The sequence below is a fragment of the Telopea speciosissima genome, chromosome 10 (genome assembly GCF_018873765.1).
Source record: "Telopea speciosissima isolate NSW1024214 ecotype Mountain lineage chromosome 10, Tspe_v1, whole genome shotgun sequence".
Taxonomy (NCBI): domain Eukaryota; kingdom Viridiplantae; phylum Streptophyta; class Magnoliopsida; order Proteales; family Proteaceae; genus Telopea; species Telopea speciosissima.
In genome coordinates this window covers 7,159,264-7,186,477 of record NC_057925.1, presented here as the reverse complement: position 1 = coordinate 7,186,477, position 27,214 = coordinate 7,159,264, and the positions used below count along the sequence as shown (strand labels likewise).

The window sequence follows — 27,214 nt, the reverse complement described above, 5'->3', positions numbered from 1 at the left end:
GGAGACCCTTGAGCTAGAGAAGTTCACATATACCTTGTGTCATAGCTCTACACTCAGCATCAGCACTGGATCGAGCTACCACTGCTTGTTTCTTGCTTCTCCATGTAGTTAAATTTTCTCCAACAAAGGTGCAATATCTGGATGTTGACTTTCTATCATCAAGGCTGCCTGCACAACTTGCATCAGTGTAGGCCTCTATCCGAATGACTATGTGGAGAATATAAGACTCCTTTTCCAGGAGATGACTTTAGGTACCGCAGTATTCTATATGCTGCCTCCAAGTGAGAGGAGTGAGGGTCATGCATGAATTGACTCACGACACTCATAGCAAATGTAATGTCTGGTCGGGTATGGGAGAGAGAATATCAATCGACCAACTAATCTCTGATAACTACCCTTATCCACAAGGTCACCTTCCTTGCTCTTCAAGAGTGTGTTGAGCTCAAGAGGAGTATCTGCGGGTTTACAACCAAGCATCCTTGTATTACTCAACAGGTCAAGAGTATATGTCTCTGAGAAAGAGATATGCCATTGGCTGAATAGGCAACCTCAATTCCCAAGAAATACCGTTGAGTGATACATAGATGCTTGGTTGTAATTGGCCAATTTAATAAGCCTAAATAATGGGTAGAAAAATAGGAAAATGGGATTTACTTCATTAGTTTAGTTAGAGTCCTATTTTGAGTCTGTTTTCTTTATTATTTCACTTTCCTAGTCAATTTAGGTTACCTTATTAGTTAATGATAGGGTTAGGTCTTTCCTTTTTGGTGTCTAAGTTTATTTTTTAGTCTTTTATATAAGTTTGTAAGGGAGGCCAGCATTGTACATGAATTTGAATTTTATATAAGTTGTTTATGCAATGTTGAAATCCTGAGATAGGATAAGTGAGAGGCCTAGGGTGAGATGCACATTCCATTCCCCCATCCCCTTCCATTGGTTCTTGAATCCAAACCCTATTTTTTTTTTCAAATTATTCTCAAGAGTGCTACAAACTGCTGGGTTTTCTTTCAACTGATTGTCACATTGATTTCTTGAAGATTACTAGGGAGATCCACAACTGAAGCTATTTACCTCCTAAAGAGGTTTATAGAAATTTTTATAGCTTACAAAAGGAATCTCTATATGGTCTTCATCAACCTAGAAAAGGCCTATGATAGAGTTCCTAAAGAGCTCATTTGGGATGTCCTAGGGAAGAGAATGAGCTCATGTAACTATGTGGATATAATTAAGGACATGTATGAGGGTATAGTGACAAGTGTCAAAACTGCAGAGGGCCAAAGTAGTGAATTCCCTATTACAATTGGGTTACACCAAGGATCAGCTCTAAGCCCTTATTTGTTTGCACTCATCATGGATTATTTAACCAGGCACATCCAAGATGAGGTCCCTTGATGTATGCTTTTGGCTCATGATATTGTTTTGATAGACGAGATAGTGGAAGGGATTAATGCGAAGCTGAAGTTATGGAGATCTTGCTTGGAATCAAAAGGTTTTCAGTTAAGCAGAACAAAGACAGAATATATGATGTGTAACTTCAGTCAAACTAAGAGAGGTGATGAAGTGGTGAAACTCGAGGAGTGAGAGCTACCACATAATGAATACTTTAGATACCTGGGGTCAACCATTAACAAAGAGGGTGATATAGAGGATGATGTTTCCCATAGAATTAAAGTAGGATGGATGAAGTGGAGAGGTGCATCAGGAGTTTTATGTGACAAACGCATGCCTATTAAGCTTAAGGGGAAATTCTACAAGACAGTAATAAGACCAGCGATGATATATGGGGCGGAATGTTGGGCTGTTAAGAAGAGAAATAGATAATATGAGTGTAGCGGAGATGAAGATGTTGAGGAGGATATGCGACAAGACTAGGAGAGATGAAGGAATGATTGTATCAGAGCCGAATTGAGAGTTGCACCAATCTGGTGTTTGGTTAAGTGTTATAACTTGCTGTTTTGACAATACCTATGATCCTACTGTAGGTTAGGACTTCTTTGACCTAGCCTTACATTACAAACCTATGGACATGTTCTGTGATAACAGGGAGTTATTCACATTGCTAGTAATCCGATCTTTCATGAGAGGACTAAGCATATTGAAGCGGACTATCATTTTGTTCATAATGTAATAATGAAGAAGTTGATTTCCACTCTGTTTGTTAGCTTGAGTAATCAACTTGGAAACTTGTTGACCAAAGTTTTGTTTCGAAGTGTGTTTCTCCAAGGGTGTTTCAAGCTAGGCATGGGTGATATCTATGCTCCAGCTTGAGGGGGAGTGTCATATATTGTCGACATGGGGTTGTATGTGTGTCGGTTCTTTAAGCCAAGGGCAGTGTTGTCATTGTCTTTATTTATTATGTTCTTAAGTTATTAAGTTGGTTATGGGTTGTGCACCCAGGTTTAGGTTGTAATTGCTTCTTTATTTATTATAAATAGATCCCCTCACCCTGCAGTTTGAGTATTGTGCTCATTACTCAAACCATGGGCTGTGTTCTCTCTTCTCACATTTTCTTTTCAACTTATCGCTTCTCCTCTCTTCTCTTCTCTATTCCTCTTGTGCATCTACTGATTCGGGTTCTGTTAATGTCACAAGATATTTTATTCTATTAGTAGTTAAGTTGATCTAGGATATTTTTCCTGCTTTCTATAAATAAGCATTGTAACACCTCCCCCCTTCCCCCTCAATTGATTAAGGCTAATGATTGATTTATTTACTTAGGCAATGGCCTAGCTGGCATTTCTCTCTCCCTCCCTCTCATTATCTGCTCTTCCCCCCTCCTATGACTGTTACTTTTTCCCCCTTCTTTTCCGCTTATGTTTTCTCATAGCAAACTCTATTTTGTTCTTCTAAGTAGTTTGCATATTAGAAAATAAAATATGGATTCATCAAATAAAATTCTACTTCCAATCAAAATTTTTAAAAAGTGAGAATATTTTCCTGTTTTTGGGGTGGGGATGGAGATGGTTGAATCACATTGATATTTGGAGAAAATACCTTCCAGATATATTTAGGCACATGTGCTTCCAAGTAGTTTGCAAATACAGGTTGTTGAACTTTAACCTGAGAATGCAACACCCAGTTAAATAAAGCACAGCAGCCAATGAAAGGATGAATACAAAAGAAGTGTCTGCATACAAATAAAAGCACCTCAAGGAGGACAGGACCATAGATCTCCTTATTTAACTCATGGCGGTGTTCCTGTACCCAGTGATAAGCCTGAAATATATAATCACCTCCAGTATTTTTCAAAGCCTGTAAAAGTTTATTATTTGCACTTTCCATGTCCCTCAGACTGCACAGCATGAATAGAAAAGGTCAATGAAAAAACAGAAAAATTAGAAATCCATATAGAATTTGTTTAACCTAAAGAACTTGACCTGTTTAGGCACTTCCTCAGTTCCTCTCTCTTCTCATTTAAAGCCTTTTCCTTGCCCGATATATTCAACTTCTTTTCGTTATGAGAACAGTCCCGTTCCCGTATTTGAAGGTTTAGACTTCTCTATTAACAGAACGAGTTAGTTAAAACCTTGCATAAATGATAAACAGACCCCCTTAATAACAACCAAGGCAAGAAAACATGTCTTAAATTCCATCACAGATTTAAAAAGTGCTTCCTGTTTTAATGGAAAAATGCTCCCTCGCAACAGCCATGGTGGTTCAAAAACCACAATCATAATTATCATAATCTCAAGAACTAATAACCAGACTAGAGGAAGAAGAAGAAGAGAGAAGAAAAGAAGAATGCAGAGGAGACACGCAAATCCCAAGAGAGAAAGGGACCTGCAGCAGAACAGAATGTTCTCACGCAGGTCAGCCACTGTAGAGATAATTGAATTACGGTAAGACTCTGTAGATCCTTAGATCACACAGGCCTTGTATTTATATTAAGTAGAATGATAAGGATCCAATTACAAATAGGAATCAACCTCAGTCCTAATCATATTCAAGGTTCAAAATCTCGCAAAATTTCGGCGATATTTCGCCAAATTTCATATATCTCGAACTGTCCGAGATACGATACCAATCCAAAATGGAAAAATACCATATTTCGACGAAATTTCGGTATCTCAGAAATTTCGGTCAGACCGAAACACCGAAATGAAACGAGATTTAGTACCATGATCATATTAGGGATTCCTAGTACAACTAGCAATACCAAACTAGGATTCGGTTGAGGGAGATAAACAATAAAAAAGGAGAAACATAAAAGAGAAAAATAAAAGGGAATAAAGAGGAAACATCCTAATCTAACCGGTTAGGAAACAGTCCTAATAGAATTAGGACTGCTTACCCCAATCGGATAGGGGATAAGTAACCTATTTCAACACTCCCCCTTAAGTTGGAGCATATATATCATGCATGCCCAACTTGACTAATATAGGATGAAACAGCTTGCTACTCAGTGCCTTAGTGAACACATCAGCTAGTTGATCAGTAGACTTCACAAAGGGAACACAAATGAGGCCAGCTTCAAGCTTCTCCTTAATGAAATGTCGGTCAACCTCCACGTGTTTAATACGATCATACTGGATAGGGTTATGAGCAATGCTAATGGCAGCTTTATTGTCACAATTAAGCATCATAGGAAGATGGACAGCAACACTGATATCCTGCAATAATCCTCTAAGCCACAGAAGTTCACAAATGCCTTGTGCCATCGCACGGAACTCGGATTCAGCACTAGACCTTGCCACAACATTCTGCTTTTTGCTACGCCATGTGACAAGGTTCCCACCCACAAAGGAACAGTAGCCAGAGATAGATTTCCTGTCAGGGGAACCAGCCCAATCGGCATCAGTATAGGCTTCAATCTTCAAGTGACCATTGGAAGATAGAAGAATTCCCTTTCCTGGAGCCGACTTCAAATACCTCAAAATACGACGGACCACATCCAGATGAGAGGAATAGGGATCATGCATGAACCGACTCACCAAACTTACAAGAATCGCAATGTCGGGACGTGTGTGAGAAAGGTAGATTAGTTTGCCCACTAACCGCTGATAAGCACCCTTGTCAACAGGTTCACCCTCTTTCTCCCTAAGTTTTGTAGTAGCTTCCATAGGAGTATCTGAAGGATGACAGCCAAGCAACCCTGTCTCAGTCAATAGATCAAGGACATATTTCCTTTGGGAAAGAAAGATGCCCTTTGAAGATCGAGCAACTTCTATCCCTAGAAAATATTTTAGGGAACCAAGATCTTTGACCTCAAACTCACGGCCAAGAAGAATTTTCAAATCCCTGATTGCAGCATCATCATTACCAGTGACCACAATATCATCCACATAGACTATGAGAAGAGTAACCTTGTTACCAAGTCGTCTGATAAACAAAGTGTGATCAGCATTGCTTTGCTTGTAACCTGCTGAGATCATAGCCTCATGAAATCTGCCAAACCAAGCCCTAGGTGACTGCTTTAAACCATAAAGGGCACGCTTCAATTTACAAACCCTGCCCTTAGTCCTTTCATTAGAGAATCCTGGTGGAATGTCCATGTATACCTCCTCCTCAAGCTCTCCATGGAGGAAGGCATTTTTGACATCTAACTGCTAAAGACCCCACCCAAGATTTACAGCACAGGATAATAGCACCCTGACGGTGTTGAGCTTTGCCACGGGTGCAAAGGTCTCCTGATAATCAACTCCATAAGTCTGAGTGAACCCCTTTGCAACCAGACGTGCCTTATATCGATCCACAGAACCATCAGCCTTCTTGTTAACCACAAAGACCCATTTACATCCAACTAGTTTTTTCCCTGGAGGAAGATTCACAAGTTCCCATGTATTATTTTTATTCAGTGCTCCCATTTCTTCCAACATCGCTGCCTTCCACTTTCCATCTGTACAAGCTTCCTGCCAATTTTTAGGAATCGAAACAGAAAAGAGAGAAGATACAAAGGCACGAGAAGAAGGAGAAAGAGAACCATAAGAGACAACATAAGATATAGGGTGTAAAGTACAAGTCCTAGTACCTTTGCAATGAGCAATAGGTAGGTCGAAGGAGGAGGGATTACCAAGAGATGGAGGATCTGGATCTGGAGCCGGCAATTCAATGGGTATTGGTGCTAAAGTGGATTGCATCTGCCCTCTGTTGGTTCTGCCCCTTGTATAGGCGAGTATGTTGGAGTTGTCAATTCTCTTCTGAAATTCACCAATAGTTCTTTGCACTGGAGTCAGCTCCCCCTAAATAGGAACATTAACATCACTATTTTCTATGGTCTCACCCTGTAAAGGATTCCCAGTAGGTGAGGGAGGAACAGTCAGAGAAGGTGGGGCAATGTCCAAAGGTGACTGGGCAGCAGTCAAAGGAAGCTGGGCAGCAGCTGTGAGAGGCTGGGCAGCAGCCGTGGGAGGCTGGGCAGCAGCCGTGGGTGGCTGGGCAGCAGCTAGAGGAACCTCCAGTGGAGGAATCTCAAAAGGCATATCTTCACTTGTACTCTCCCTCTGAAGAGGTAGTGAAGAATAATAAGAAAGCGTCTAATGAAAAACCACATCCATACTAACCAAGGTACGGTGGGAAGGGGGATGGTAACACTTATAACCTTTCTGGGTCGGAGAATAACCCAAGAAAATACAACGGAGCCCCCTAGGCTCAAGTTTGCCAGGGGAGCTAGTATTCCTAGCATAGCACACACACCCAAAGACTTTGGGAGGCACAATAAAGGAGGAATGGCCCAATAAAATATCAGAGGGAGTACGGGAACCAAGAACCCGAGAAGGTAACCTAGTGATAAGATAGGCAGCAGTGAGGACTGCATCCCCCCAATATTGAGAGGGAACATTCCTCGCAAACATCAAAGCCCTGGCCATTTCCAGTAGGTGACGATTTTTTCTTTCTGCCACGCCATTCTGGGCAGGGGTATCAACACAGCTAGTCCGGTGAATAATGCCATGGTTAGCCAAATACTTCTGAAATTGGGACTCAATATACTCAGTTCCATTATCACTTTTCAATATTTGGAGAGTAGCCTGGAACTGAGTTTGTATCATTTTATGAAAATGTTGAAAACAGGAGAAAACCTGATTTTTAGTGTGCAAAAGATAAACCCAAGTGTTCCTAGAATGGCAATCAATGAAAGACACAAACCAACGATGACCAAAAATAGATGGTTTACGACTAGGGCCCCAAACATCAGAGTGTACCAAATTAAAACAAGTAGAACTTCTTTTATTTGAAATAGGATGATTTGAACGTGTCTGTTTGGCCAGAACACAGGCCTCACAAAAAAAGTCATCCTCAGTACGTAGGGTGACCAAATTAGGAAATAAATGAGCTAAAATGCCTAAAGGGGGGTGACCTAACCGAGAATGCCACTGGTAGAGTTCAGAAGAGACCAAGGAGTTCTGATGCAGCGGAGATGGTAGGGATGATGGAGAGAAGCGACCATCATCAAGCAGATACAGGACACCATGCACTTTACCCAATCCAATCGTCTTCCCAGAGTCCAGATCCTAAAATACACAATGAGAAGGAAAAAAAGTGACTTTATAGTTAAGATCACGAGTAATACTACTAATGGAAAGGAGGTTAGTAGTAAAATTAGGTATGTGCAAAACAGAAGTCAAGGGAAGAGAAGAAGTGCATTGTATGATTCCTGTTCCAGATATGGAGGAAAGGGAACCATCAGCCACTTTGACCTTATCTTTCCCAGAAATGGGAGAATATCTGTGAAACAGACTAGAGGAACCAGTCATATGATCTGTGGCTCCAGAATCTATGATCCAAGGATGGGAAGCCACAGAAGCACAATGACCTCCAAAAGGAATACCTGACCGGGCAAAGTGTGAACCTAAAGGAGCCGAAGAATTGGCAGTAGCTAATGTAGTAGAGGCAGTAGCAGCATAAGACCTGAGCATACGTAGGAGTGCCTGTATATCATCCTGGGATAGACCAGTTTCAGTAGCAGGGGCTGCAGTAACAATCGCAGTCTGATGTGCCTTGGGATTTGTCTTTATCTTTGTCTTGGCAGCCCGCTTAGCTTCAAAATCTGCCGGTTTCCCATGAAGTTTCCAGCACCTCTCTTTGGTGTGATAGGGTTTTGTGACAGTGCTCACAAACAACATTCCCTGTAGTAGAATCACCAAGAGAAGCAGTGCCACTAGGTGCATAAGAGGCTGGGGCAGCAGTCCTGAGAGCTGATCTATCTGTAGTAGGAGGGTGCAACATGGCAGCCCTACGATTTTCCTCAGAGGACACCAGGGCATAAGATTGTTCAAGTGTGGGAAAAGGTTTATGGCCCAACACTTGAACACGAATCTGATCATATTCCACATTTAAGCCAGCCAAGAAGTCATAGACCCTAATCTTGTCCATATGCTTTTTATAGGAAGCAATGTCATCAACTGTAGTAGGGTGAAAATCAGAGAAGTGGTCCAATGTTGCCACGGGCTGCGGAGAGTAGCATAGTATTTCGAAACAGAAAGGTCTCCCTGAGTAGTGTGAAGTACCTTTTTTCGAAGTTCATAAACTTGGGCATCATTACCAAGTTGCCCGTAGGTTTCCTTGCAAGCAGCCCAAATTTGGTCGGCAGTATTCAGAAGAAGAAAATTATGTCGTAGTTCTGAAGTCATAGAGCCTAAGAGGTATGACATGAGAACACCATTATTGGCAAGCCACTTAGTCTGAGCAGAGCCTTTATCACTGGGCTTCACACTAGTGCCATCAATATGGTTTATGAGACCACGGCCAGCAATGGCAAAGGAGGCTGATCTGGACCATAGAAGGTAATTAGAGCCATTTAGTTTGATAGGGTTAGGTGAAAAACTGTAATAATCTGTCTTGTTGTTGCTATCATGATCCGAGGTAGCTATAGAGTTGGTAGAGTCACCCATACTAGCAGCACAGAATGCCAAAAAATATCTTCAAGTGATATCCCAAATATGAAAACCAGCAGCCAATAAGAACCCTATATCGATATGGTTAGGGTTTTGAAAAAACCCTGAATTTGATGAAATCGATGAAGGATCCAAGGGGCTGAAAAAAAACCTGCAGTGAATGGACTTGAACTGAGGATAAGGAGCCCTTAAGAATGGGAGAAAAATCTTCCTGAAATCAGATTCCAAAAAAAACTGCAGTAGCTCCCAATCTGATAGAGGTAGGGTTTTAAAAAACCCTAATTTTGCTAATATCGATCTCAAGGAGGTCCTCTTCAATAAAAATGAACTGTGGGAGCCCAAATTGCTGTCGAGTGGGTCCAAATAGGTGGAGAAGAAGCCTTCAAAAAATCAGATACAGTAGTGAGCTCAAACTCCTAGATCGACAATTGTCAGGGTTTGGAAAAAAACCCTGATTTGGTAAATATCGATCTCAAGGAGGTCTTGAAACTGTGATCAGATCTGAGATAGGAACATGAAGCAATAATAAGATATTCCTGCTGCAGTTTCTGGTCTTCAAAAAAAGGAGATGATTCCTTGTATTAGAAGTAGAAGCAATCCTCAAAGAACTGAAGCTCCAATTTGCGCAAGCTCGAAGTGCTGGTTCCTATCGAGCAGAATTATGTAGTAGCATCCATGAGGTAATGGGGGCAGCAACTGGATCGAAAGATCACCTCATCAGTGCTGCCCTATGTGACAATAGAGAACAAGGGAGAAGAGAAAGGAGAGACCGAGAGAGAAAGAGAAAAAAAAAAAAAAAAAAAAAAACTGAAATATCGTGGGAGATGGTCCCTAATTCGAGATTAGCTCTGATACCAAGTAGAGATAATTGAATTAGGGTAAGACTCTGTAGATCCTTAGATCACACAGGCCTTGTATTTATATTAAGTAGAATGATAAGGATCCAAGTACAAATAGGAATCAACCTCAGTCCTAATCATATTAGGGATTCCTAGTACAACTAGGAATACCAAACTAGGATTCGGTTGAGGGAGATAAACAATAAAAAAGGACAAAAATAAAAGGGAATAAAGAGGAAACATCCTAATCTAACTAGGGGTACTTCCCCAATCGGTTAGGAAGCAGTCCTAATTCTATTAGGACTGCTTATTACCCCAATCGGATAGGGGATAAGTAACCTATTTCAACAGCCACTTTAGTATTTATAACAAAAATAGGAAAGACTTTAGGACAATGCCCCTACATCAAACTGACATAATAAAAGACTAAAACAAACCAAAGTAAAAAGACCTCTGCCCCTAGACTCATATTTCAACACTCCCTAGGAGCAAATAAAGATTTGGTAAATACATCAGCTAACTGATCAGAGGAAGTCACAAATGGTGTCTCAATCAATTTCTCCAAAAAGACACTTCAAACAAAGTGACAATCCACCTCAATATGCTTGGTCCTCTCATGAAAGACCAGATTACTAGCGATATAGATGGTTGCCTGGCTGTCACAAAACATCTTCATAGGAGTTGGAACTGGAAACCCATCTCAAGTAGGAGAGATCTAACCCACATCAACCCTGCAGTAGTATGAGCCATAGCTCTATACTCTGCTTCAGCATTGGATCTGGCAACTGTGGTCTGTTTCTTGCTTTGCCACATAACCAGATTTACTCCAACAAACATAAAATACCCTGTGCTAGACCGACGATCACTAGCCGAACCTGCCCAATCTGCATCAGAGTAGGCAACAAGGTCCATATGTCTATTGGAACGATAAATAAGCCCCTTCCCAAGAGCACCCTTCAAATACCGAAGGACCCGAATAGTGACATCCCAATGAGACTTACATGGGGATTGGATGAACTAGCTAAGAACCCCAACAGCATAAGATATATCCGGTCTATTGACAGTCAAGTATAATAGCTTTCCAACTAAGCTTTTGTAGGAGTGTACATCCTTAAGGTACTCACCATCATCAGTGCCAAATTTTTTATTAGGATCCATAGGAATATCTACTGGTTTTGCAGCAAGCATACCAGTTTCGGTCAAGAGATCTAACACATACTTTCTTTGAGACAAACTGATCCCCTTTGTGCTTCTAATGACCTCAATCCCAAAAAAGTAGTGAAGCTAGCCCAAGTCTTTAGTCTAAAAAAGTTGTTGTAAGTAATCTTTCACCTCCTTAATCCCACTCTCATCATTTGCTGACATAATGATGTCATCTATATAGACAACAAGAACAACCAATTTTTTTCCTTGACGACGAACAAACACAAAATGGTCTGAGAAACACTGAGAAAAAATCATAACCAGTCACAATGGAACTAAACTTCTCAAACCATGCCCGAGGAGACTGTTTCAGCCCATAAATGGCCTCTGCAGCCTACACACACGTCCACTATTCTCCCCCTAAGCAACATACCCGGGAGGTTGCTCCATATAGACCTCTTCGAGTAACTCACCATAAAGAAAAGCATTTTTCATATCCAACTGGTATAAGGGCCAATCAAAATTTACAGCCATAGAAATAATGAGATGGATTGAATTCAACCAAGCCACAGGAGAGGTGGTCTCAAAACAATCAACACCATAGGTCTGGGTGTATCCCTAGCAATCAAGCGGGCTTTTAGCTGCTCAACAGAACTATCAGAATGACACTTAATAGTATACACCCATCGGCACTTGACCAAGTCTTTACCATGAGGTAAATCCACCAACTCCCATGTATGCCGAGTCACTAAGGCATCCATTTCCACATCCATAGCTTTCTTCCAAGCAGGGATAACAAGAGCTTCAGTAAGGGTGCGAGGAATGGTATAAGTAGACAGGAAAGTAGCAAGACTATGATTGCACGATGTAAGATGAGACAAAGAAACAAACTCATCAATGAGATAGGCAACTAAAGATTTTTGAGTGCATGAACGTTTACCTTTCCGAGTGGCAATAGGTAAGTCATCAGGATCCGGATTAGCTGGTAAGTCAGGACAAGCAGGTAAGCTAGGATCTCCACCAGAAGTTGAAGACGGTACAGGAAGCGATGTAGGTGGACCAGTATTATCTGTATTGAGCTGCTCAATATGCCTTTTGCGCCGATACACCTGTAGTGGAGAGGTAGAGATAGGAACAACAGCAGGAATGGGAGGAGGATTAGACACAGCTAACGGATCACCTGACAAGGTGGACTAACCAGAAAAATAAGATGTACCTTCAAAGAAGGTGACATCCGCACCAACAAATTGCCTTCGAGTCAGAGGGTTATAACACCTATATCCCTTATGGGTCCGAGAGTAACCCAAGAAGATGCATTTGGTTGACCTAGGGTCTAACTTATCACCAAGAAGATGAAGGTTATGAACAAAATAGACACACCCAAAAACCAGAGGAGGCAAGCTGAAATCGATAAGTCAAGAAATAAAATAGAAAAAGGATATTTATCTGCAAGGACAGATGAAGGCATTCGGTTAATCAAAAAACAAGCAATAAGGACTGCATCGCACTAAAAAAGTTTAGGCACCTGCATATGCAGCATAAGAGCCCAGGCTACCTAAAGGAAATGCCTATTCTTCTGTTCCGCTACCCCATTTTGTTGAAGGGTATAGGAACAACTAGTTTGGTGAATCATTCCGTTAGCAACACAAAAAGAAATCTCATTTTGAACAAATTTCAAAGCATTATCAGACCGAAAAATTTTAATGGAAGCATTAAACTGGGTCTTTAACTTTGAAATACATGTAAAAATTCAGACCAATCCTTTAAAAGATACAACCATGTAGTTTTGGAATGGTCATCCACAAAGGTGACAAAATACCGAAAACCATGTCTATTGCTTGCACACCAAAGACCCCACACGTCTGAATGTACTAAAGAAAATAAAGACGTACTACGAGGCATAGGACGAGATGGATAAGTAGCACGATGATGCTTACTCAACTCACAACCCTCACACTCTAACCAATCTAAAGATTTAAACTACAAAAACAAAATCTTTAGTCTATACAAAGATAAATGCCCTATCCTACACTGCCAATGGAAAGGGGACTCTCCACCAATAGTAGTAGTTGCAGCCGAAGCAGACGGAGCAGCACCATACAGGTAATACAGCCCATCTTTCTCACACCCTCCACCAATCGTCTTCCTCGTGTGAAGATCCTGAAAAATACAGTGAGAAGGGACGAATGTTACTGAGCAGTTCAAATATTTAATAAGTTAGCTAACTGAAAGAAGACTTAAAGGAAACTGAGGAACATGTAATACAGAAGAGAGAGAAAGGTTAGAATAAAGATAAGTAGTGCCATGCATAGTAACAGGTATGAGGAACCATTGGCCACAATAACAGGAGTGTAAGAGTTAGATGAAATAGAACTAAAAATGGATGACTTCCCAATCATATGAGCCAAAGCACCCGAATTAATGATTCAGGGTATAGAAGTGGTGGAAAAGAAAGCAGGTGTAGTGTACCTGATGAGCCAACGTGGCAGTGGAAGTAGGTGCCCTAGTAGTGGAAGTGGATGACTCTAGACTCTTTATAAGGCTCATCAATTGATGAACCTCATCACGAAGGTTGGAAGATGAATCTCCCATGGCTGAACCAGATTTAGTATCACTATGTGCAACTAAGTCAGAACCATCTTCAGGAGTTGCGTGATTGGCCAAGTTTTGGGTCCATTTGGGTTTCCCATGCTTGGACCAGCATGTCTCGACAGTATGATTTGTTTTCCCACAATAAGAACACAGCCCGGCAGCTTTATCAATATGCTGTCCACCTGAACCACGACCACCAAAGCCACGTCCTCCCCCTGAACCACAGCCTCTAGTAATAGTAAAAGCTGAATTCTCCTTGGGGTTGGTGTCAGGCTTGGAACTGGGAGAAATAATACGCTGCAGTCTAGAGTAGGCATCATTCAAAGTAGGAACTGATTCACCAGCAAGTAGATGCCCTTTTACAGTCTTCAGACTAGGATTCAAACCAGCCAAGAATATAGAGACAAAAAATTCGTTTCTTTGGGCCTTCAACTTCTCAATATCAGTAGTAGTGGCTGAAACACATTTAATTCTTCAACCATGCCCTTAAAGGCATTGTAATACTCATGGAGAGATTTGTCAGATTGTTGGAATTGGAACAGCTTCTCATAGAGGTCATAAATACGTGTCATACTCATCTCTTGAGAGTATGTCTCCTTTAACTCATGCCACACTCCCTTTGCAGTGGTGTGGAACATGACACTAGCAGCAATATTAAGCTCCATGCTATTCCATAACCAAATTAAGATAACTGCATTCTCCTTCACCCAGGTACTATAGACCTTAGAATCGGATGTTGGAGGAGCAGAAGTAATATAGCTAAGTTTATCCTTAGCCATAATGTAGACACGGACAGCTTGTGCCCAAAGCAAATAGTTGGAGTTCCCCTTCAATCTTATAGAGGTGATCTGAACATTCACATTATCATTGGGAGCCTTCGTATCAGCCATAGTAGAAACACTCCAAGAATCGATAATGAAAACAAGCAAAATCCCAGGGCAGCAGCAATCGATTCTGAAGAGAGGGAAGAGGATAGCAGCAAGAGTACCAGCTTCAAAGGATAAAAAAATAGATATATGTAATCTACAGAGAAAAATAAGAAGGAACCAACCAGCAGCAAACCCACAACCGAAGGAGCCAACCAAGAAAAATCGATGTAAGGATTTCTGGGAAGAATATCAAAGCCTTCAATTACGCAGCATAACCAGCAAAGTTCAGTTGCAATCGATCACCAGAAGCAATTAAAAGCCATATAATCGCAGACCTTAATCACAGAACTCCAAAAAAGTACTTCCCAGATGAGATCGATATTTGTCAGGGTTTTCTCCTGAAATCGATACTTGCAATCTTGACTGTGGTTGATGTAGACATCCAATCAGCAATCAATAGTAGGTACATAGTAATAAAAACACTCCATTAATTATTGATATGAGTGGATTTAAACCACAGTAAGGGCAGCTATGGGTGGCTCCACACCACAAGAAGAAATCGAAAAAGGGAGATCAGAAGAGAATCATGGAAACACTCCAATCTGATTATAAGAACTCTGATACCATGTTATAATATCAATTAATAACCAGACTAGAGGAAGAAGAAGAAGAGAGAAGAAAAGAAGAATGGAGAGGAGACACGCAAATCCCAAGAGAAAAAGGGTCCTGCGGCAGAACAAAATGTTCTCACGCAGGTAAGCCACTTTAGTATTTACAACAAAATAAAAAAGACTTTAGGACAGTAATGCCCCTACATCAAACTGACATAATAAAAGACTAAAACAAACCAAAGTAAAAAGACCTGTCTGCCCCTAAACTCATATATCAACATAATGACACAATTAAACACGTAAGGATGCTACAAGCTTATGACAAATGCCTCACGGAATTCTGGAAATTCTAAAAAAATACCCATTAAAATCAGTTCACTAGATTTTACCTTTTCAAACAGGCAAGTGAAATAGTAACAAATAGTAAATGTCGGACATTCATGGCACCAGGGCCTGCCTAATGAATTATGACATTAGGTCCCACATCACTCTCATGGGATCTATGATTAGTTAAATTCACCACCTAGCTACTTTCTGAGAGAGGCCTAAGAAGTTAATATATGCTTATGTAAGATGATTTCCAGTTAGATATCAGCCATTAGGTTACTAAAACAGTCGACACCTTTCCTTAAATTCCTGGTACAGTTTGATATGTTTCAAAAATTCATGCCAAAGGTATGTTTTCTTCCAAAAAGCATGCTGCACCTCCCATGCATGACCAGCTACAAAAAATATTCTCAATGGTTACATCATGTCATGAGCATTCCACACCCTAAAATGCAAGGCATAAGACTTGGTGCATAAAGCATAAGCCCCACATGCAGAGCTTTTTAATGAACCCAAAAAATATGAGATGTCTAAATGTTGAATAAGCAAGAAAAATAAAAAAACAAAAAGGAAATACAGGACAAATATAAAAGTAAGTAATTTTCAAGAAACTAAATAATAAACAAAAAGACATTTTAAAAATCTGAGCTTTAAATCTCAACATTGTTGCAAAAACATATTTTAAATCAAGTACATCCCCAATATCTCATGACAAGGGAATGTGCCCGACACGTGATGTGTGAGCCTCGAGGCATTCTCCTAGTAAAGTAGTAATTTGTCTCAAGGTGTGGTTCAAGGAGTAAACCTCACATGCCTCATAAACCACTTGTAAAGAGACAAAGTATATCACAAAAACATGACCACAACAACTGCAGTGTTACCAGCATCGGGTAATAAGCGGTGATGGTGGATAGAATCATAATTTTTGCAGTTTCAACAAGATCAAAGATTTTTCTGGAAAAAAAAACAATGATTATACTTCAATAGGACATCCAATATTAAATAGCTCAATTGATCTGCCGAAATAAGAAACCATGTAAAGTTTCTACTTCACTCAGTCAATTAGTCACAAGTTATCCTAGACCTATATTGATATGCATTAGAAGACAGATAAGTTGCCAATGTAACTCCATAGTGATGCTTCAAAATAGTCATCAAATTTGAACATCATAACCTAAAACTCAAAATATAAGCCAAGACATAAAGCACCTAGAACATACAATTTTATCTTTACGATCATCATGCGTAGGCCAGTTTGCAAGTTGTAATTTATCAACAGCTAGATCTTCTTTCTCTTTTAAAATTGTTTCCTGACGAGATTCTTCTTCCCTCCTCAACTCTACAATACGATTATATTTTCCTCTTACATGAACCCCCTACAAAACAAACAAAACATAGAAATATAAATTTGCAAAGCACACCAATCTGATAAAAACAAAGGATTTTCCAAGAACTGCAGTAACAAATAGCAAAACTTGAAAAGAACTAAAAATGAAAGTGATTTAGCTGACATACCAAACTGCTTTCTTTATCAAGGACCATCTTACGATTCTCAATGTTAGCATCAAGTAGATTTCTTTCTTTCTTACAGTTGCCATCTTCTTTTAATTTCCTTTGCTGTTCCCTACAAGAACTAACTTATCAGTGGCCATCCTTGATACCTAGAATATCAACAGATGGAACAATGACCAAGAAAAGTCCAAATGTGCAAAGAAACTTGATTCACACTACTCACCAACAAGTAAAAATTAAGTGAAACCATACAACTACTATGCATCACAAAAATTGACACACACCAAAAAAAAAAAAAAAAACCTCAAGTAGAACTAGGGCAAGAGTAGCCCAAGTAGTTTCACTATAAGCACCCATATGACTTGGAAATAAGAATACTAAATCAAATTCAATAATGTTCCACAGTTAGCAACAGAACCAGAATAGAAAAGTAGGTAAAGCCCCTGTCCTGTAAAACAAACATGCTGAAATTATGACACAAAAATATGAACCTATGTCACACGAATCCATATGCAGGTGCTGGAGTCCAAAACGGACAAAGGGTATGAGACTCAACAAACCCCAAAACCACAAGATTTGAGGGCTCAGAGGTATATAAGTTTTCTTTTAGCATTTTAAATAAATTATGATGAAAGGCTTTATGGTATGCACATCTGTGCAAGGGTCATTTGGCAATTCCAACTGTTGAATATTTAAGAGATGCCAGTGTTTCCATGTGTCAAATTTCAACCTCAGATTCAATCATATTACCCAGATGTGTGTCCACGCACCTCTTTGTAGTCCTGAGTTTATCAATGCCTTATTTTGCGACTTAACAAATTCCTGCTAGGTTGAAATTTGGCATGTGAGCAGCAGACAATAGGGTCTACATCTTTACAAAATTCCACCCCCATCCAACCTGCCATGTGGTAGATAATATGTGCTCACCAGAAAAACCCAGCCCGCTTTTTTTTTTGACAACAGAATTTTATTGAAAAAAAAGGACAAAAACGGCTATACGACAACAACAGCAGCAAGCCAACCCCAAACCAGGTTGGGAACTTGGGGGACCTCAAAGAGGACTATATAACATGAAAAGGAGCCACATACAAAGCACACATACTAACTCCAATCTACTATTATTAGATACTTATTATAAAAATAATTCAACAAGTTCTATTAGAGAGCAGTCGTATAAAATACACCAGGAAAACCCCGCCTATTTTTATTAGGTATTGGTCTTGATAAAAGGAATACTACAAGTTATAGCAGAGGGTTGACCATAATCCTCTTTGGGTTCAAAAGCTACAGTTCGATGGGTGATCATATGAGAGAGATCTATTATTCAAAACAAATCTGGCTTTACCGCTGATTTGGGTTCTAACAAGAGGTAGAAGAAGACTACTTATACTTGCAAGTAAGGCCTGAATGTTTGGTTATTTCGCAAAACCCCTCTTTCTGAATTTTGTTTCTAACTTATCCCAATCTGCATTTAAATTTCCAGATTCGTCCTTTTCTTCAAACTTAAATTACTTTCATGTCCCTAACTCCCTTTCTTGATCAAAAAGTGGTCCTAGACTTTCTGAGAATTTACAGAATTGCCACTACCCCTTTAATTTGACTTGTTTATCACTTTGGTGGGCCATAGTGACCCAAATTTAGGGTTTTTACTCTCAGTTATTCTAACCATGACAAGACCCTCTCACATCAGCCTTGAGCTCCACAAGTTGCACAAAGAATTACAAGAAAACTAGCAGAGGATCGAAACGAAACTTGACAAGTTCATAGCAGAGACTTTTTGACTGAGCAGGAAAAGACTCACAGAACTTGCTGAGATTCTTGATTTTGTGGGAAGGTTCGACAAGTGAGATGATCCAAGGCCATCTAAAACAGTTCCTCAATTTGGTACTCTAGGACTTACAAATATGCCTCCAAGACCATCACCAGATCCAATTATTCCCCAGGACGTCATACAACAGTTCTAAGATAGGGATTATGGCGTCAAGGTCGAGATTCCAAAGTTCAACAGTGGAAGAGACCCACTGATTTTCCTGACTTGTTAACTAAAGTCAAGGGGATTTCGCCTACAAGTCCATTCTAGATGACAAGTGTGAGCTTATCCTCACCAAATTCACTAGATATGCATGTTCACGGTGGGATGATGTGCTACAATCAAAGTTCATCAAGCGACTTGAACCCGTCACTAATTTGAAGACCATGAAGCAGATACTAAAAGAGAAGTTTTTTTTTTGGGGGGTGAATAAGAATTTCATTACCAAAGAGAGAGAAAGAATATACAGGGATCCCCTTTAGGGAGCAACAACAAAAAGAAAAGCCTAATCCTCAGGGAAGAGGGGCTGGATCAATAAGAGAGATAGAAGAGAGACCCCAAGAGACAACATAAAGCCTGTTCCTTGGGGTGTCAGAGCAAGAAGGGGGAGCTGACAACAACTTGGCTTTAATTTGGAAGGAAATGGAATCCCAATTCTGCTAATAGGACCGAGAGTTGGAGGTCCATTTCTTGTTATTACGCTCCGTCCAAATATGGTTTAGAGTTGCACAAAAAGCCAACTTTCCGACAACATCACAAATAGAGGATCCCGCAAAAGTCATATCAATCCAGATCCACTCTCTAGAGAAAGGGAGGATTCTTCTAGGGGCAGGCCAACAATTGATCAAAATGCCTTTCCAAATGGCAGTCGCAGTAGGACACCCAGAGAAGAAATGATCAGCATCTTCAACATTGTTCCAACAGAGGCAGCATAAAGGGGGCACTGTAATCTGGCGTTGGCGAAAAAAAGCTTGAGTTGGAAGACAGTTGTTGAAGATCCTCCAAGCCGTAAAACAGTGTCTAGGAATGTGATGCTTGAACCAAAGAAGATTTCTCCAAGGGACCAAAGGACCTTCCGGCCGGACGAAATCTCAGGCTGCTTTAGAGGAGAAGGAGCTTGAATTGTTAGACAACCAAAAAACACAATCACCTCTGCCAGCTGGTCTTCTGGAGATGGAATAAAGGTCATTCCAAATAAGGTTCAGTACATGGGAAGGAGAGGGAGGTGGAGTCCAGCCATACTGATCAATAACATCAGCCACCAAGCATGGTACCAAATTTCGCAATATATCGCCGAAATTTTGGTAAATTTCAGTAATTCCAACACTACTGAGACGAGATGGGCTTTCGAAATGAAAAAAGTTCAAATTTCGTAGAAATTTCAATATATTTCGGTATATTTCGTAGAAATACTGTGTACAGAGCAATATATTTTGATAAATTTCGGTATATTTCAGTAAATTTCGTAGAAATACTTTGTGTATTGGGTATTGAACTATTGACTATTATGAAGTTTATGAGTTATGACTTATGCACTTATGACTTTATGAGTTTAAACTGAAGGCTACATTTGACTTTATTTTTGTTTCCTTACTTTGTTTAAATTTCTTATTATGTCTTTTCGTACTTAAACAATATGTATTTAACTATTTTATACATCAGGGTCCAACCGTATACAGTCGATCAAGGGTGCAAACCCAAAACACCACTTTGAGTTCATTTTTTTGCAATATGAAGGTTTAAATGTGTTTATTTAGCTTAAATAAGGGTGTACATGAAGTATCAGGCCTTAATATGGCCAAAAACCCATCGAGATGGAGTGCCGAAATATGGTAGAAAAAATACCATATTTCGGCAAAATTTCAGTATATTTCGGATATTTCAGATATCTTGGTAGGCCCGAGATACCGATATATCACGAGATATTGAACTATGCCACCAAGGAGAGTCTATGAAGGCCCGTAGCATGAATGATCCTAGGGGTGACTAAATGGAGGAGGATCCCCTCAGGGTGCTATAGTGGTTCAGCCAAAGAAAAGTGGAGAGACCATCACCAATCTGAGAGTGAATGGAGTGAAGAACCAGGCAGCGAGAGTCAAGGATCGTGCGCCAAACCCAAAAAGTATTTGACAAGGCTGAAGCAGTCCAGATGGAGTCCTAACGAAGAAGACCCGAGTAAATCCAATCAACCCAAATGTTTTTCTTTTTTGTAACAATCTTCCAGACTAGCCTGATGATGCCGGCAGTGTTAACTTCTTTAATCCTTCTGATACCCAATCCACCTTCCTTCTTAGGCAGACATACAGCAGCCCACCTTAGAGGATGAAGGAATCTAGAAGAATCATTAGCCTTCCAACGGAATGAGGCCAGGAGAGATTCCAAGGACTTGATAGTAGATTGCGGGAGACCATAGGTGCCAAACCAATAGATATAAGATGATCCCAATACTGATTTGATGAGAACCAACATACCTGTATAGCATAGCAGTTTACCTTTCCACAATTGAAACCTTGTTCGAATAAGATCCGACATCGGGGTGCAATGGTGAGCTAAGAGCCTAGTAAGAATCAAAGGAAGCCCCAGATATTTGACTTGCAGCTTCCCTTCTTGGAAGCCCGATTTATCAAGGAAAGCAACTTTGTCCATATCAAAAACCCCAGCAAAGAATAGAAGAGACTTAGATGGATTGATACGGAGGCCTGAGAGCTCATGAAAGTGCTAAAGACAGAGCAGAATGGACTCGAGCGAGGCAATGGAGGCCTTAGAAAAAATCATAAGGTCATCTGCAAAAGCCAAGTGAGTTGGCTTGAGAGCCTTACACTTTGGCATAGGAGAGATGAGTTGTTGATCAATGTAGGTTTGGATTTCCCCAGAGAGCACTTCCAAAGCCAAAGTAAACAAATACAGGGAAAGGGGGCACCCTTGACGAATTCCCACCTAAGCACCAAAGTAACCTACCGGGCTTTCATTAACCAAAACAGAGAACATCGGAGGGGATATGCATGAGCCAATTCAGTTGACAAAAACCAAAGGAAATCCCATCTTGGTCATCACTTGAACTATATAATCCCATCTCAGAGAGTCAGACGGCTAGTGGATATCAATCTTCAGCAGAATAGGAGGGCGATGGTTTTTCCGGTCAAACCCTCTGACTATATCATTGCAGAGAAGAATATTGTCAGAAATGTTTCTGCCAGGAATGAAGGCCAATGGGTTGTCACTGACAAGGAGGTCCACAACACTTTTAAGTCTTTGAGCAAGGATCTTAGCAATGAACTTGAATAGCAGGTTGCAAAGAGCTATGGGTCTAAAATCATTCATAGAAGAAGCACCATCCTTTTTATGGATAAGGCAGAGGAAGATATGGTTGATACCTTTAATCTCTTGGGTTGACGAAGAAACTCTCAATGGCAGCAATTAAAGCCACTTTGATGATTTCCCAAGGAGCAAGAAAAAATCCCATACTAAAACCATCAGGGCCAGGGGCACCAATTACCTTAAGGGAATGAATAGCAGCCACGATCTCGTTTTCCTTAGGTATGGAGCTCAGAGTGTCCAAGTAATCAGAGGGAATTAACTTGCTGATTAAGATATTAGGAATGGAGTTGAAATCCTGAAGAGTTCCACTAAAAATGTCCTTGAAATGCTAAACAGCCAAGCCTTTAATGTCCATAACTGTGGTGGCAACAGAACCATCCTAGGAAGTGAGCTGAATAATGGAGTTAGAATTAACTCTAGCTTTCACAGATCTGTGGAATTAGGCAGTATTCGAGTCACCCAAGTCCAGCAATTTAATTCTGGATTTCTGTTTGAGGAAACTTTCTTCCCGAGTAAGTAAAGTGGAGAGCTCAAGGGAAGTCTCTTTTTCCTCATCAGCAAGAAGGACATTGAGATTATCAGTCTGCAGCCAGAACTGAATAGAAGCTAACCTGTCTTTACAATCCTTGACTTGCTCAGTGATGTTGCCAAAGGTATTTAAATTCCAATCTTTGAGAGCTGCCTTAATATTTCAGTGCTTTTTGGAGAAGGCAATGAGAGGGGTAGAGGAAGCAAAAACAAGCTTGTCCCAAGCATCCTTAACCGTGGGAAGAAAGGAGGAATGGGAGGACCACATGTCGAAATATTTGAATGGCTTAGGACCAAAAGAAGTGAAGGGCTGCATAGCAAGAGAGATAGGGGAATGGTCAGAAATGTCTGGGTTATCAAAAGAAGCATGAGGAGATGGGAAGGTTGAAAGCCAAGATTCGTTAACAATCAGTCTATCAAGTTTACAAGAGATAAAATGGCAACCAGCTCTTTTGTTGCTCCAAGTTAGAGGAAATCCAGACAATCTTAGATCATTAACTTTGATGTCCTCAATACATTCATTGAAAGAATCCATTGCTTCCATGTCAACATGGTCCCCTCCTTGTTTTTCATAACTGTACCTTATGACATTAAAATCACCTCCCAAGCCCCAAGGATGGGACCCAACTTGGCTGGCAATGTAGCAGAGATCTTCCCATAAAGAAATCCTTTGAGTATGACAATTATGGGCATAAATCACAGTGAAGAAAAAGGAGAAATGGCCCAGGTTGTCCGAGAAAGAGAGATGAATGTACTGGGAGGAGGAGGATAAAAGGGAAATAGAAATTTTACTGGGATCCCAAAAAATCCATATACGTCCGTTAGGATGGTGCGGGTAATTGGAGAGGAAAGACCAGCCGGGAGCAATAGAACAAAGGATTTTTCCAGAATTGGGCTCTCTTTAATAAGGATTATCCAATATATCTTTGCAGATTACAAGAAAAGATATATTGGATAATGAGATATATGCCAGTTGAAATTGAAACCACTTGGGAATAAGTTTATAGGTTGGACCTTCAGTCTCCGGCGTTAACCTCCTTCTTTCCTTTCAACCTGCCTGCCTGTCCCTCCTCCTCTCTGTGTCGTGCCTTGCTGGGGGTATGCAGTCATCCCCCAGAACCTTCCACCCCCTACCTCTCCGTCACCACCACCACCGCAAGCCACCCAGTCTCCACCTCCGCTGTTACCAACAGCTCCCCAAACTCAAACCTTACCTAAGGCCTCTTCGACCTGGTCAGCTCTGTTCAGTGCCCCCTCATCCTCTCACGATGGCCTGCCTTTGCACTTTATCGCCCCTTCAACTGTTGGTTTAACACAAGTAGCCCTTTGCCCTGTGGGCTTCCTTAAAGATGAGGCGAAGCTTTGGGAAAATTGTCTGGTTGGCAATTTCCTTGGCTCTAGGCCACCTTTCCACACTGTTAAGCTCTCGCTCTTCAGGCAATGGAGACCAAAAGGAAATATGGAGACTTCACTTCTGGACAATGGTTTCTTTATTTTTAAGTTCTCTGATGAACTTGACAAGCTGCGTGCTCTGGAGGGAGGTCCTTGGCTAGTGGCAAAGAAGCCAATTTTTCTTAGGTAATGGCACCGGCATCTTCGGCTCTGGCGGCTGGACATCTCTTCTCTTCCTCTTTAGGTCTCTCTTCCCAAACTTCCCTTGCATTACTGGTGTTCAGAAGGCCTTAGCACTGTGGGTTCAGTTCTAGGAACCCCTCTCTTTTCTGACCTTCGAACCTCCAGAAAAGATCGACTTGCCTATGCTCGTATCTGCATAGAAGTCTCTGCTGCTGATCCACGTCCTTCTTTCGTCACGGTTCATGAAGGTGACGATTACACTTTTGAGCAAGAGGTCCACTTCGACTGGAAGCCACCTCAATGTCTCTTCTGCAAATCCTTTGGTCACGACTCCAAGATTTGCACCCCAAAAGCTGTAAGCCCTCATCGTGAAGTTTAGCCCTCTCAGCCTTCCTCTACCATCTGCGGTTCGTGCTCCTTCTCGTGGTAGGACTCGAAACAAGATCAGGCGCCGGAATCCTCATCGAAAAAGTTCTCTAGCTGATGCTTCTCCTGGTCTTTACACGTTGGTCACAACAGGTTCTCTCTACTAGCCTCTTCTGACGATGCAGCTGAAATTAATGCCTGCCCCAAGGTGCTCCAGTTCCAGATATCGAATCGCAGTCGATCTCGCATGTCACCGAATCCTCACGCCATCCCCTCTGCTGAAGCTTCATCTGATCCTAGTACTACTAAGCCCCTGTCGGCGTTTCAGACTGGCGATGGCGTAGGTCCTCTCGATGGTTTCCCCTCTGCGAGTTCCAATCTCTTACCTCTTTCTTCTCGACTAGGTACTTTACCAAAAAGTCCTTCGCCTTTTCCCCCTTTTGGCTCAACCCCCTCTTCTCTCCCCTCCACCTGTCAACCTGTGGTCCCCACTACTTCTCAAACCCTTCTATTCTTGGACCTGGACCTCCTAATCCCCTTCCGGGTTCTCGGGTATCCTCCCATATTCACTTAAACCTTCTTAACCCAAATGACCCTCCATCGAACCACCTAACCCCGGTTCACTCCATCTCCCTTTCAAACCCTGTGAACCAAAACCTCCCTTCCCCCTTGGCCATTTCTTCCCCTGCTTGCTCTTACTAGAGGAGGCAACGAAGCTCTTCTCAGCCCCTATCTGTCCTCTCCAGGCTTTGTGAGCCTGTGATGCCCTTTCCACCTCTGTCCAAATAAATCAAGGCCTCCTCTGGAATACTAGGGGCTTAAATTCTTTGGCTAAACAAGCTGCGGTTCGTTTTAAGCTTTCTGATGCAAGCTTCTGTTGTTTAATTGAAACTCATATCAAGGAGTCCAATTCTGCTAGTATCATGGCCACCATTGCCCCTGGTTGGTCCTCTCTCTCCAACTATTCTCCCCACCCAAATGGCAGAATTTGGGTTTTATGGGATCCTTCAAAGTTTGTTGTCTCCCACTTCTCCTCTTCCTCTCAATTCCTGCACCTTAAATTCTATGATATCCTTAGCCAATCCTTTCTTTTTTCACTGTTATCTATGCTTCAAACTGCCCCTCTCAAAGACTCTCTCTTTGGACTGACTTGCGCTCCATTGCAAATCTGATTGGAACTGCCCCTTGGGGGCTTGGGGGTGATTTTAATGTTATTAGATTCAGTCATGAGAAGCAGGGTGGAGTTCATCTTCACATGGATGCTATTAATTCTTTCAATGACTGCATTGAAAACATTGGGGTTAATGATCTAAGATGGACTGGTCCTCCTTACACTTGGAATAACAAAAGATCAAGCTCTGCTCGTATAACCTGTAAGTTGGACAGAATTCTGGTCAATGAAGAGTGGCTGTCTTCCCACCCTTCATCTCTTGCCACTTTTGATACTCCAGGGATCTCGGATCACTCCCCTATCACTCTTACCATCCAACCTTGCATTTCCTTTAGTCCTAAGCCTTTCAAGTTCTTTGACATGTGGACATCAAATTCCTCTTTTTTGCCCACAGTTCAGGAGGCTTGGAACAAAAATGTAAATGCCTTCTCCTCCCCTCTTGTTGCTTTTGCCAGGAAACTTCGCAATGTAAAGGATGCCCTCAAAAGTTCGAACAAGAGCTCTTTTGGAAACATCTCCCAGTAGGTCTTGCTTTGCAAAGATAAGCTCTCTACTATTCAGCTGCAGTTACAATATGATACTCTCAATGTCTCCTTGGCTGAAGCATAGTACTATATCTCGCGATATATCGGTATCTCGTGCCTACCGAGATATCTGAAATATCCGAGATATCGCGAAAATATGCCCGAGATATTGCATTTTTCTGCAATATTTCGGGGGTCCATCTCGGGGGTATTTGGCCATATCTAGGCACTGAAACTTCATGGACAGCCTTATTTAAGCTTAATAAACACATTTAAACCATAAAATTGTAAAGTGCGTGAATTCAAATTGGTGTTTTGGGCTTGCACCCTTGATTGACATACGGTCGCCGACCCTAATGTATAAATAGTTAAATACACATGGATTAATGAAATCACAACTTAAGTTACAAATTACAAGTGCTAAACCGCTAATAGTAATTCTCTGCCTCCTGGATCAATCCCACTCATGCCTCTCGGAGTCGACGTCCATTGCTCTGTTTGAAGGACATATGGGACCACGGTATAGAATCGGAGAAGAAGCGAGTGTAGTCATCCACAAGTGTTGAGTAAATGGAATCATCAACATACGTAGATAACCTATCCTAGGATATAAACTAGGGTTACCAATCGATCCATCCGTGAAGAAGATGATCCACTATGATATGATGTTGGCGCCGGCGCAAAGAGGCGATGGCATTGGCGCATGTATGGCCGGTGAGGTTGGTAGCTAGGTCCGCTAGGTATGCAAAGATGTTATCTACAAAAGATGATCCAAGATGTCCCTGGGGTCGGGGTAGGTAGTCATAGTTCCCTACCCCACTAAACGCCCATATGATGATGATCCATATCCATATCCACCGTAAGGTTGTGATGCACCATAATCCGGGCCAATGGAGTGGCATGTGCGTCAAAAGATGGGGCACGCCAATGTCCATCGGTCCTCCCTCCCTATCACCCATACTCAAACCACCAACAGAGCTAGATAGGTTATCAATGTCCAGTGATCGAGGTTGCAAGCTGTGTTTGTCGACCCCTACGCTTCTGTTGTATGTATGTAGGGGGCCTCTCGAGGGTGGGGGTGCGGGGCACGTGCTCGTGGTCCGTATCTTGTGTGGCATGATCAAACTGCCTCTCAGCTGAATCGGAGCGGCTCTACAGTGCCGTATCCTCGGGCCTCCTGGCCTACCACATAACGCTC

General features: G+C 41.4%; 1 protein-coding gene across 3 annotated transcripts in view; it reads right to left on the bottom strand.

Annotated features, from left to right (window-relative positions):
* Positions 1 to 27,214, bottom strand: part of LOC122641852 (structural maintenance of chromosomes protein 5) — a 103,253-nt gene that overhangs the window by 47,056 nt on the left and 28,983 nt on the right. For 2 of the 3 annotated variants that reach the window (XM_043835166.1, XM_043835167.1), the window contains exons 8-12: positions 16,728 to 16,836; positions 16,433 to 16,588; positions 3,378 to 3,499; positions 3,148 to 3,292; positions 2,995 to 3,060 (exon numbers count right to left, since the gene is read on the bottom strand). In XM_043835166.1, coding sequence (XP_043691101.1) covers positions 2,995 to 3,060; positions 3,148 to 3,292; positions 3,378 to 3,499; positions 16,433 to 16,588; positions 16,728 to 16,836 — 598 coding nt within the window. The remainder of the gene's footprint in view (positions 1 to 2,994; positions 3,061 to 3,147; positions 3,293 to 3,377; positions 3,500 to 16,432; positions 16,589 to 16,727; positions 16,837 to 27,214) is intronic. The other variant, XM_043835168.1, reaches the window with a different exon arrangement.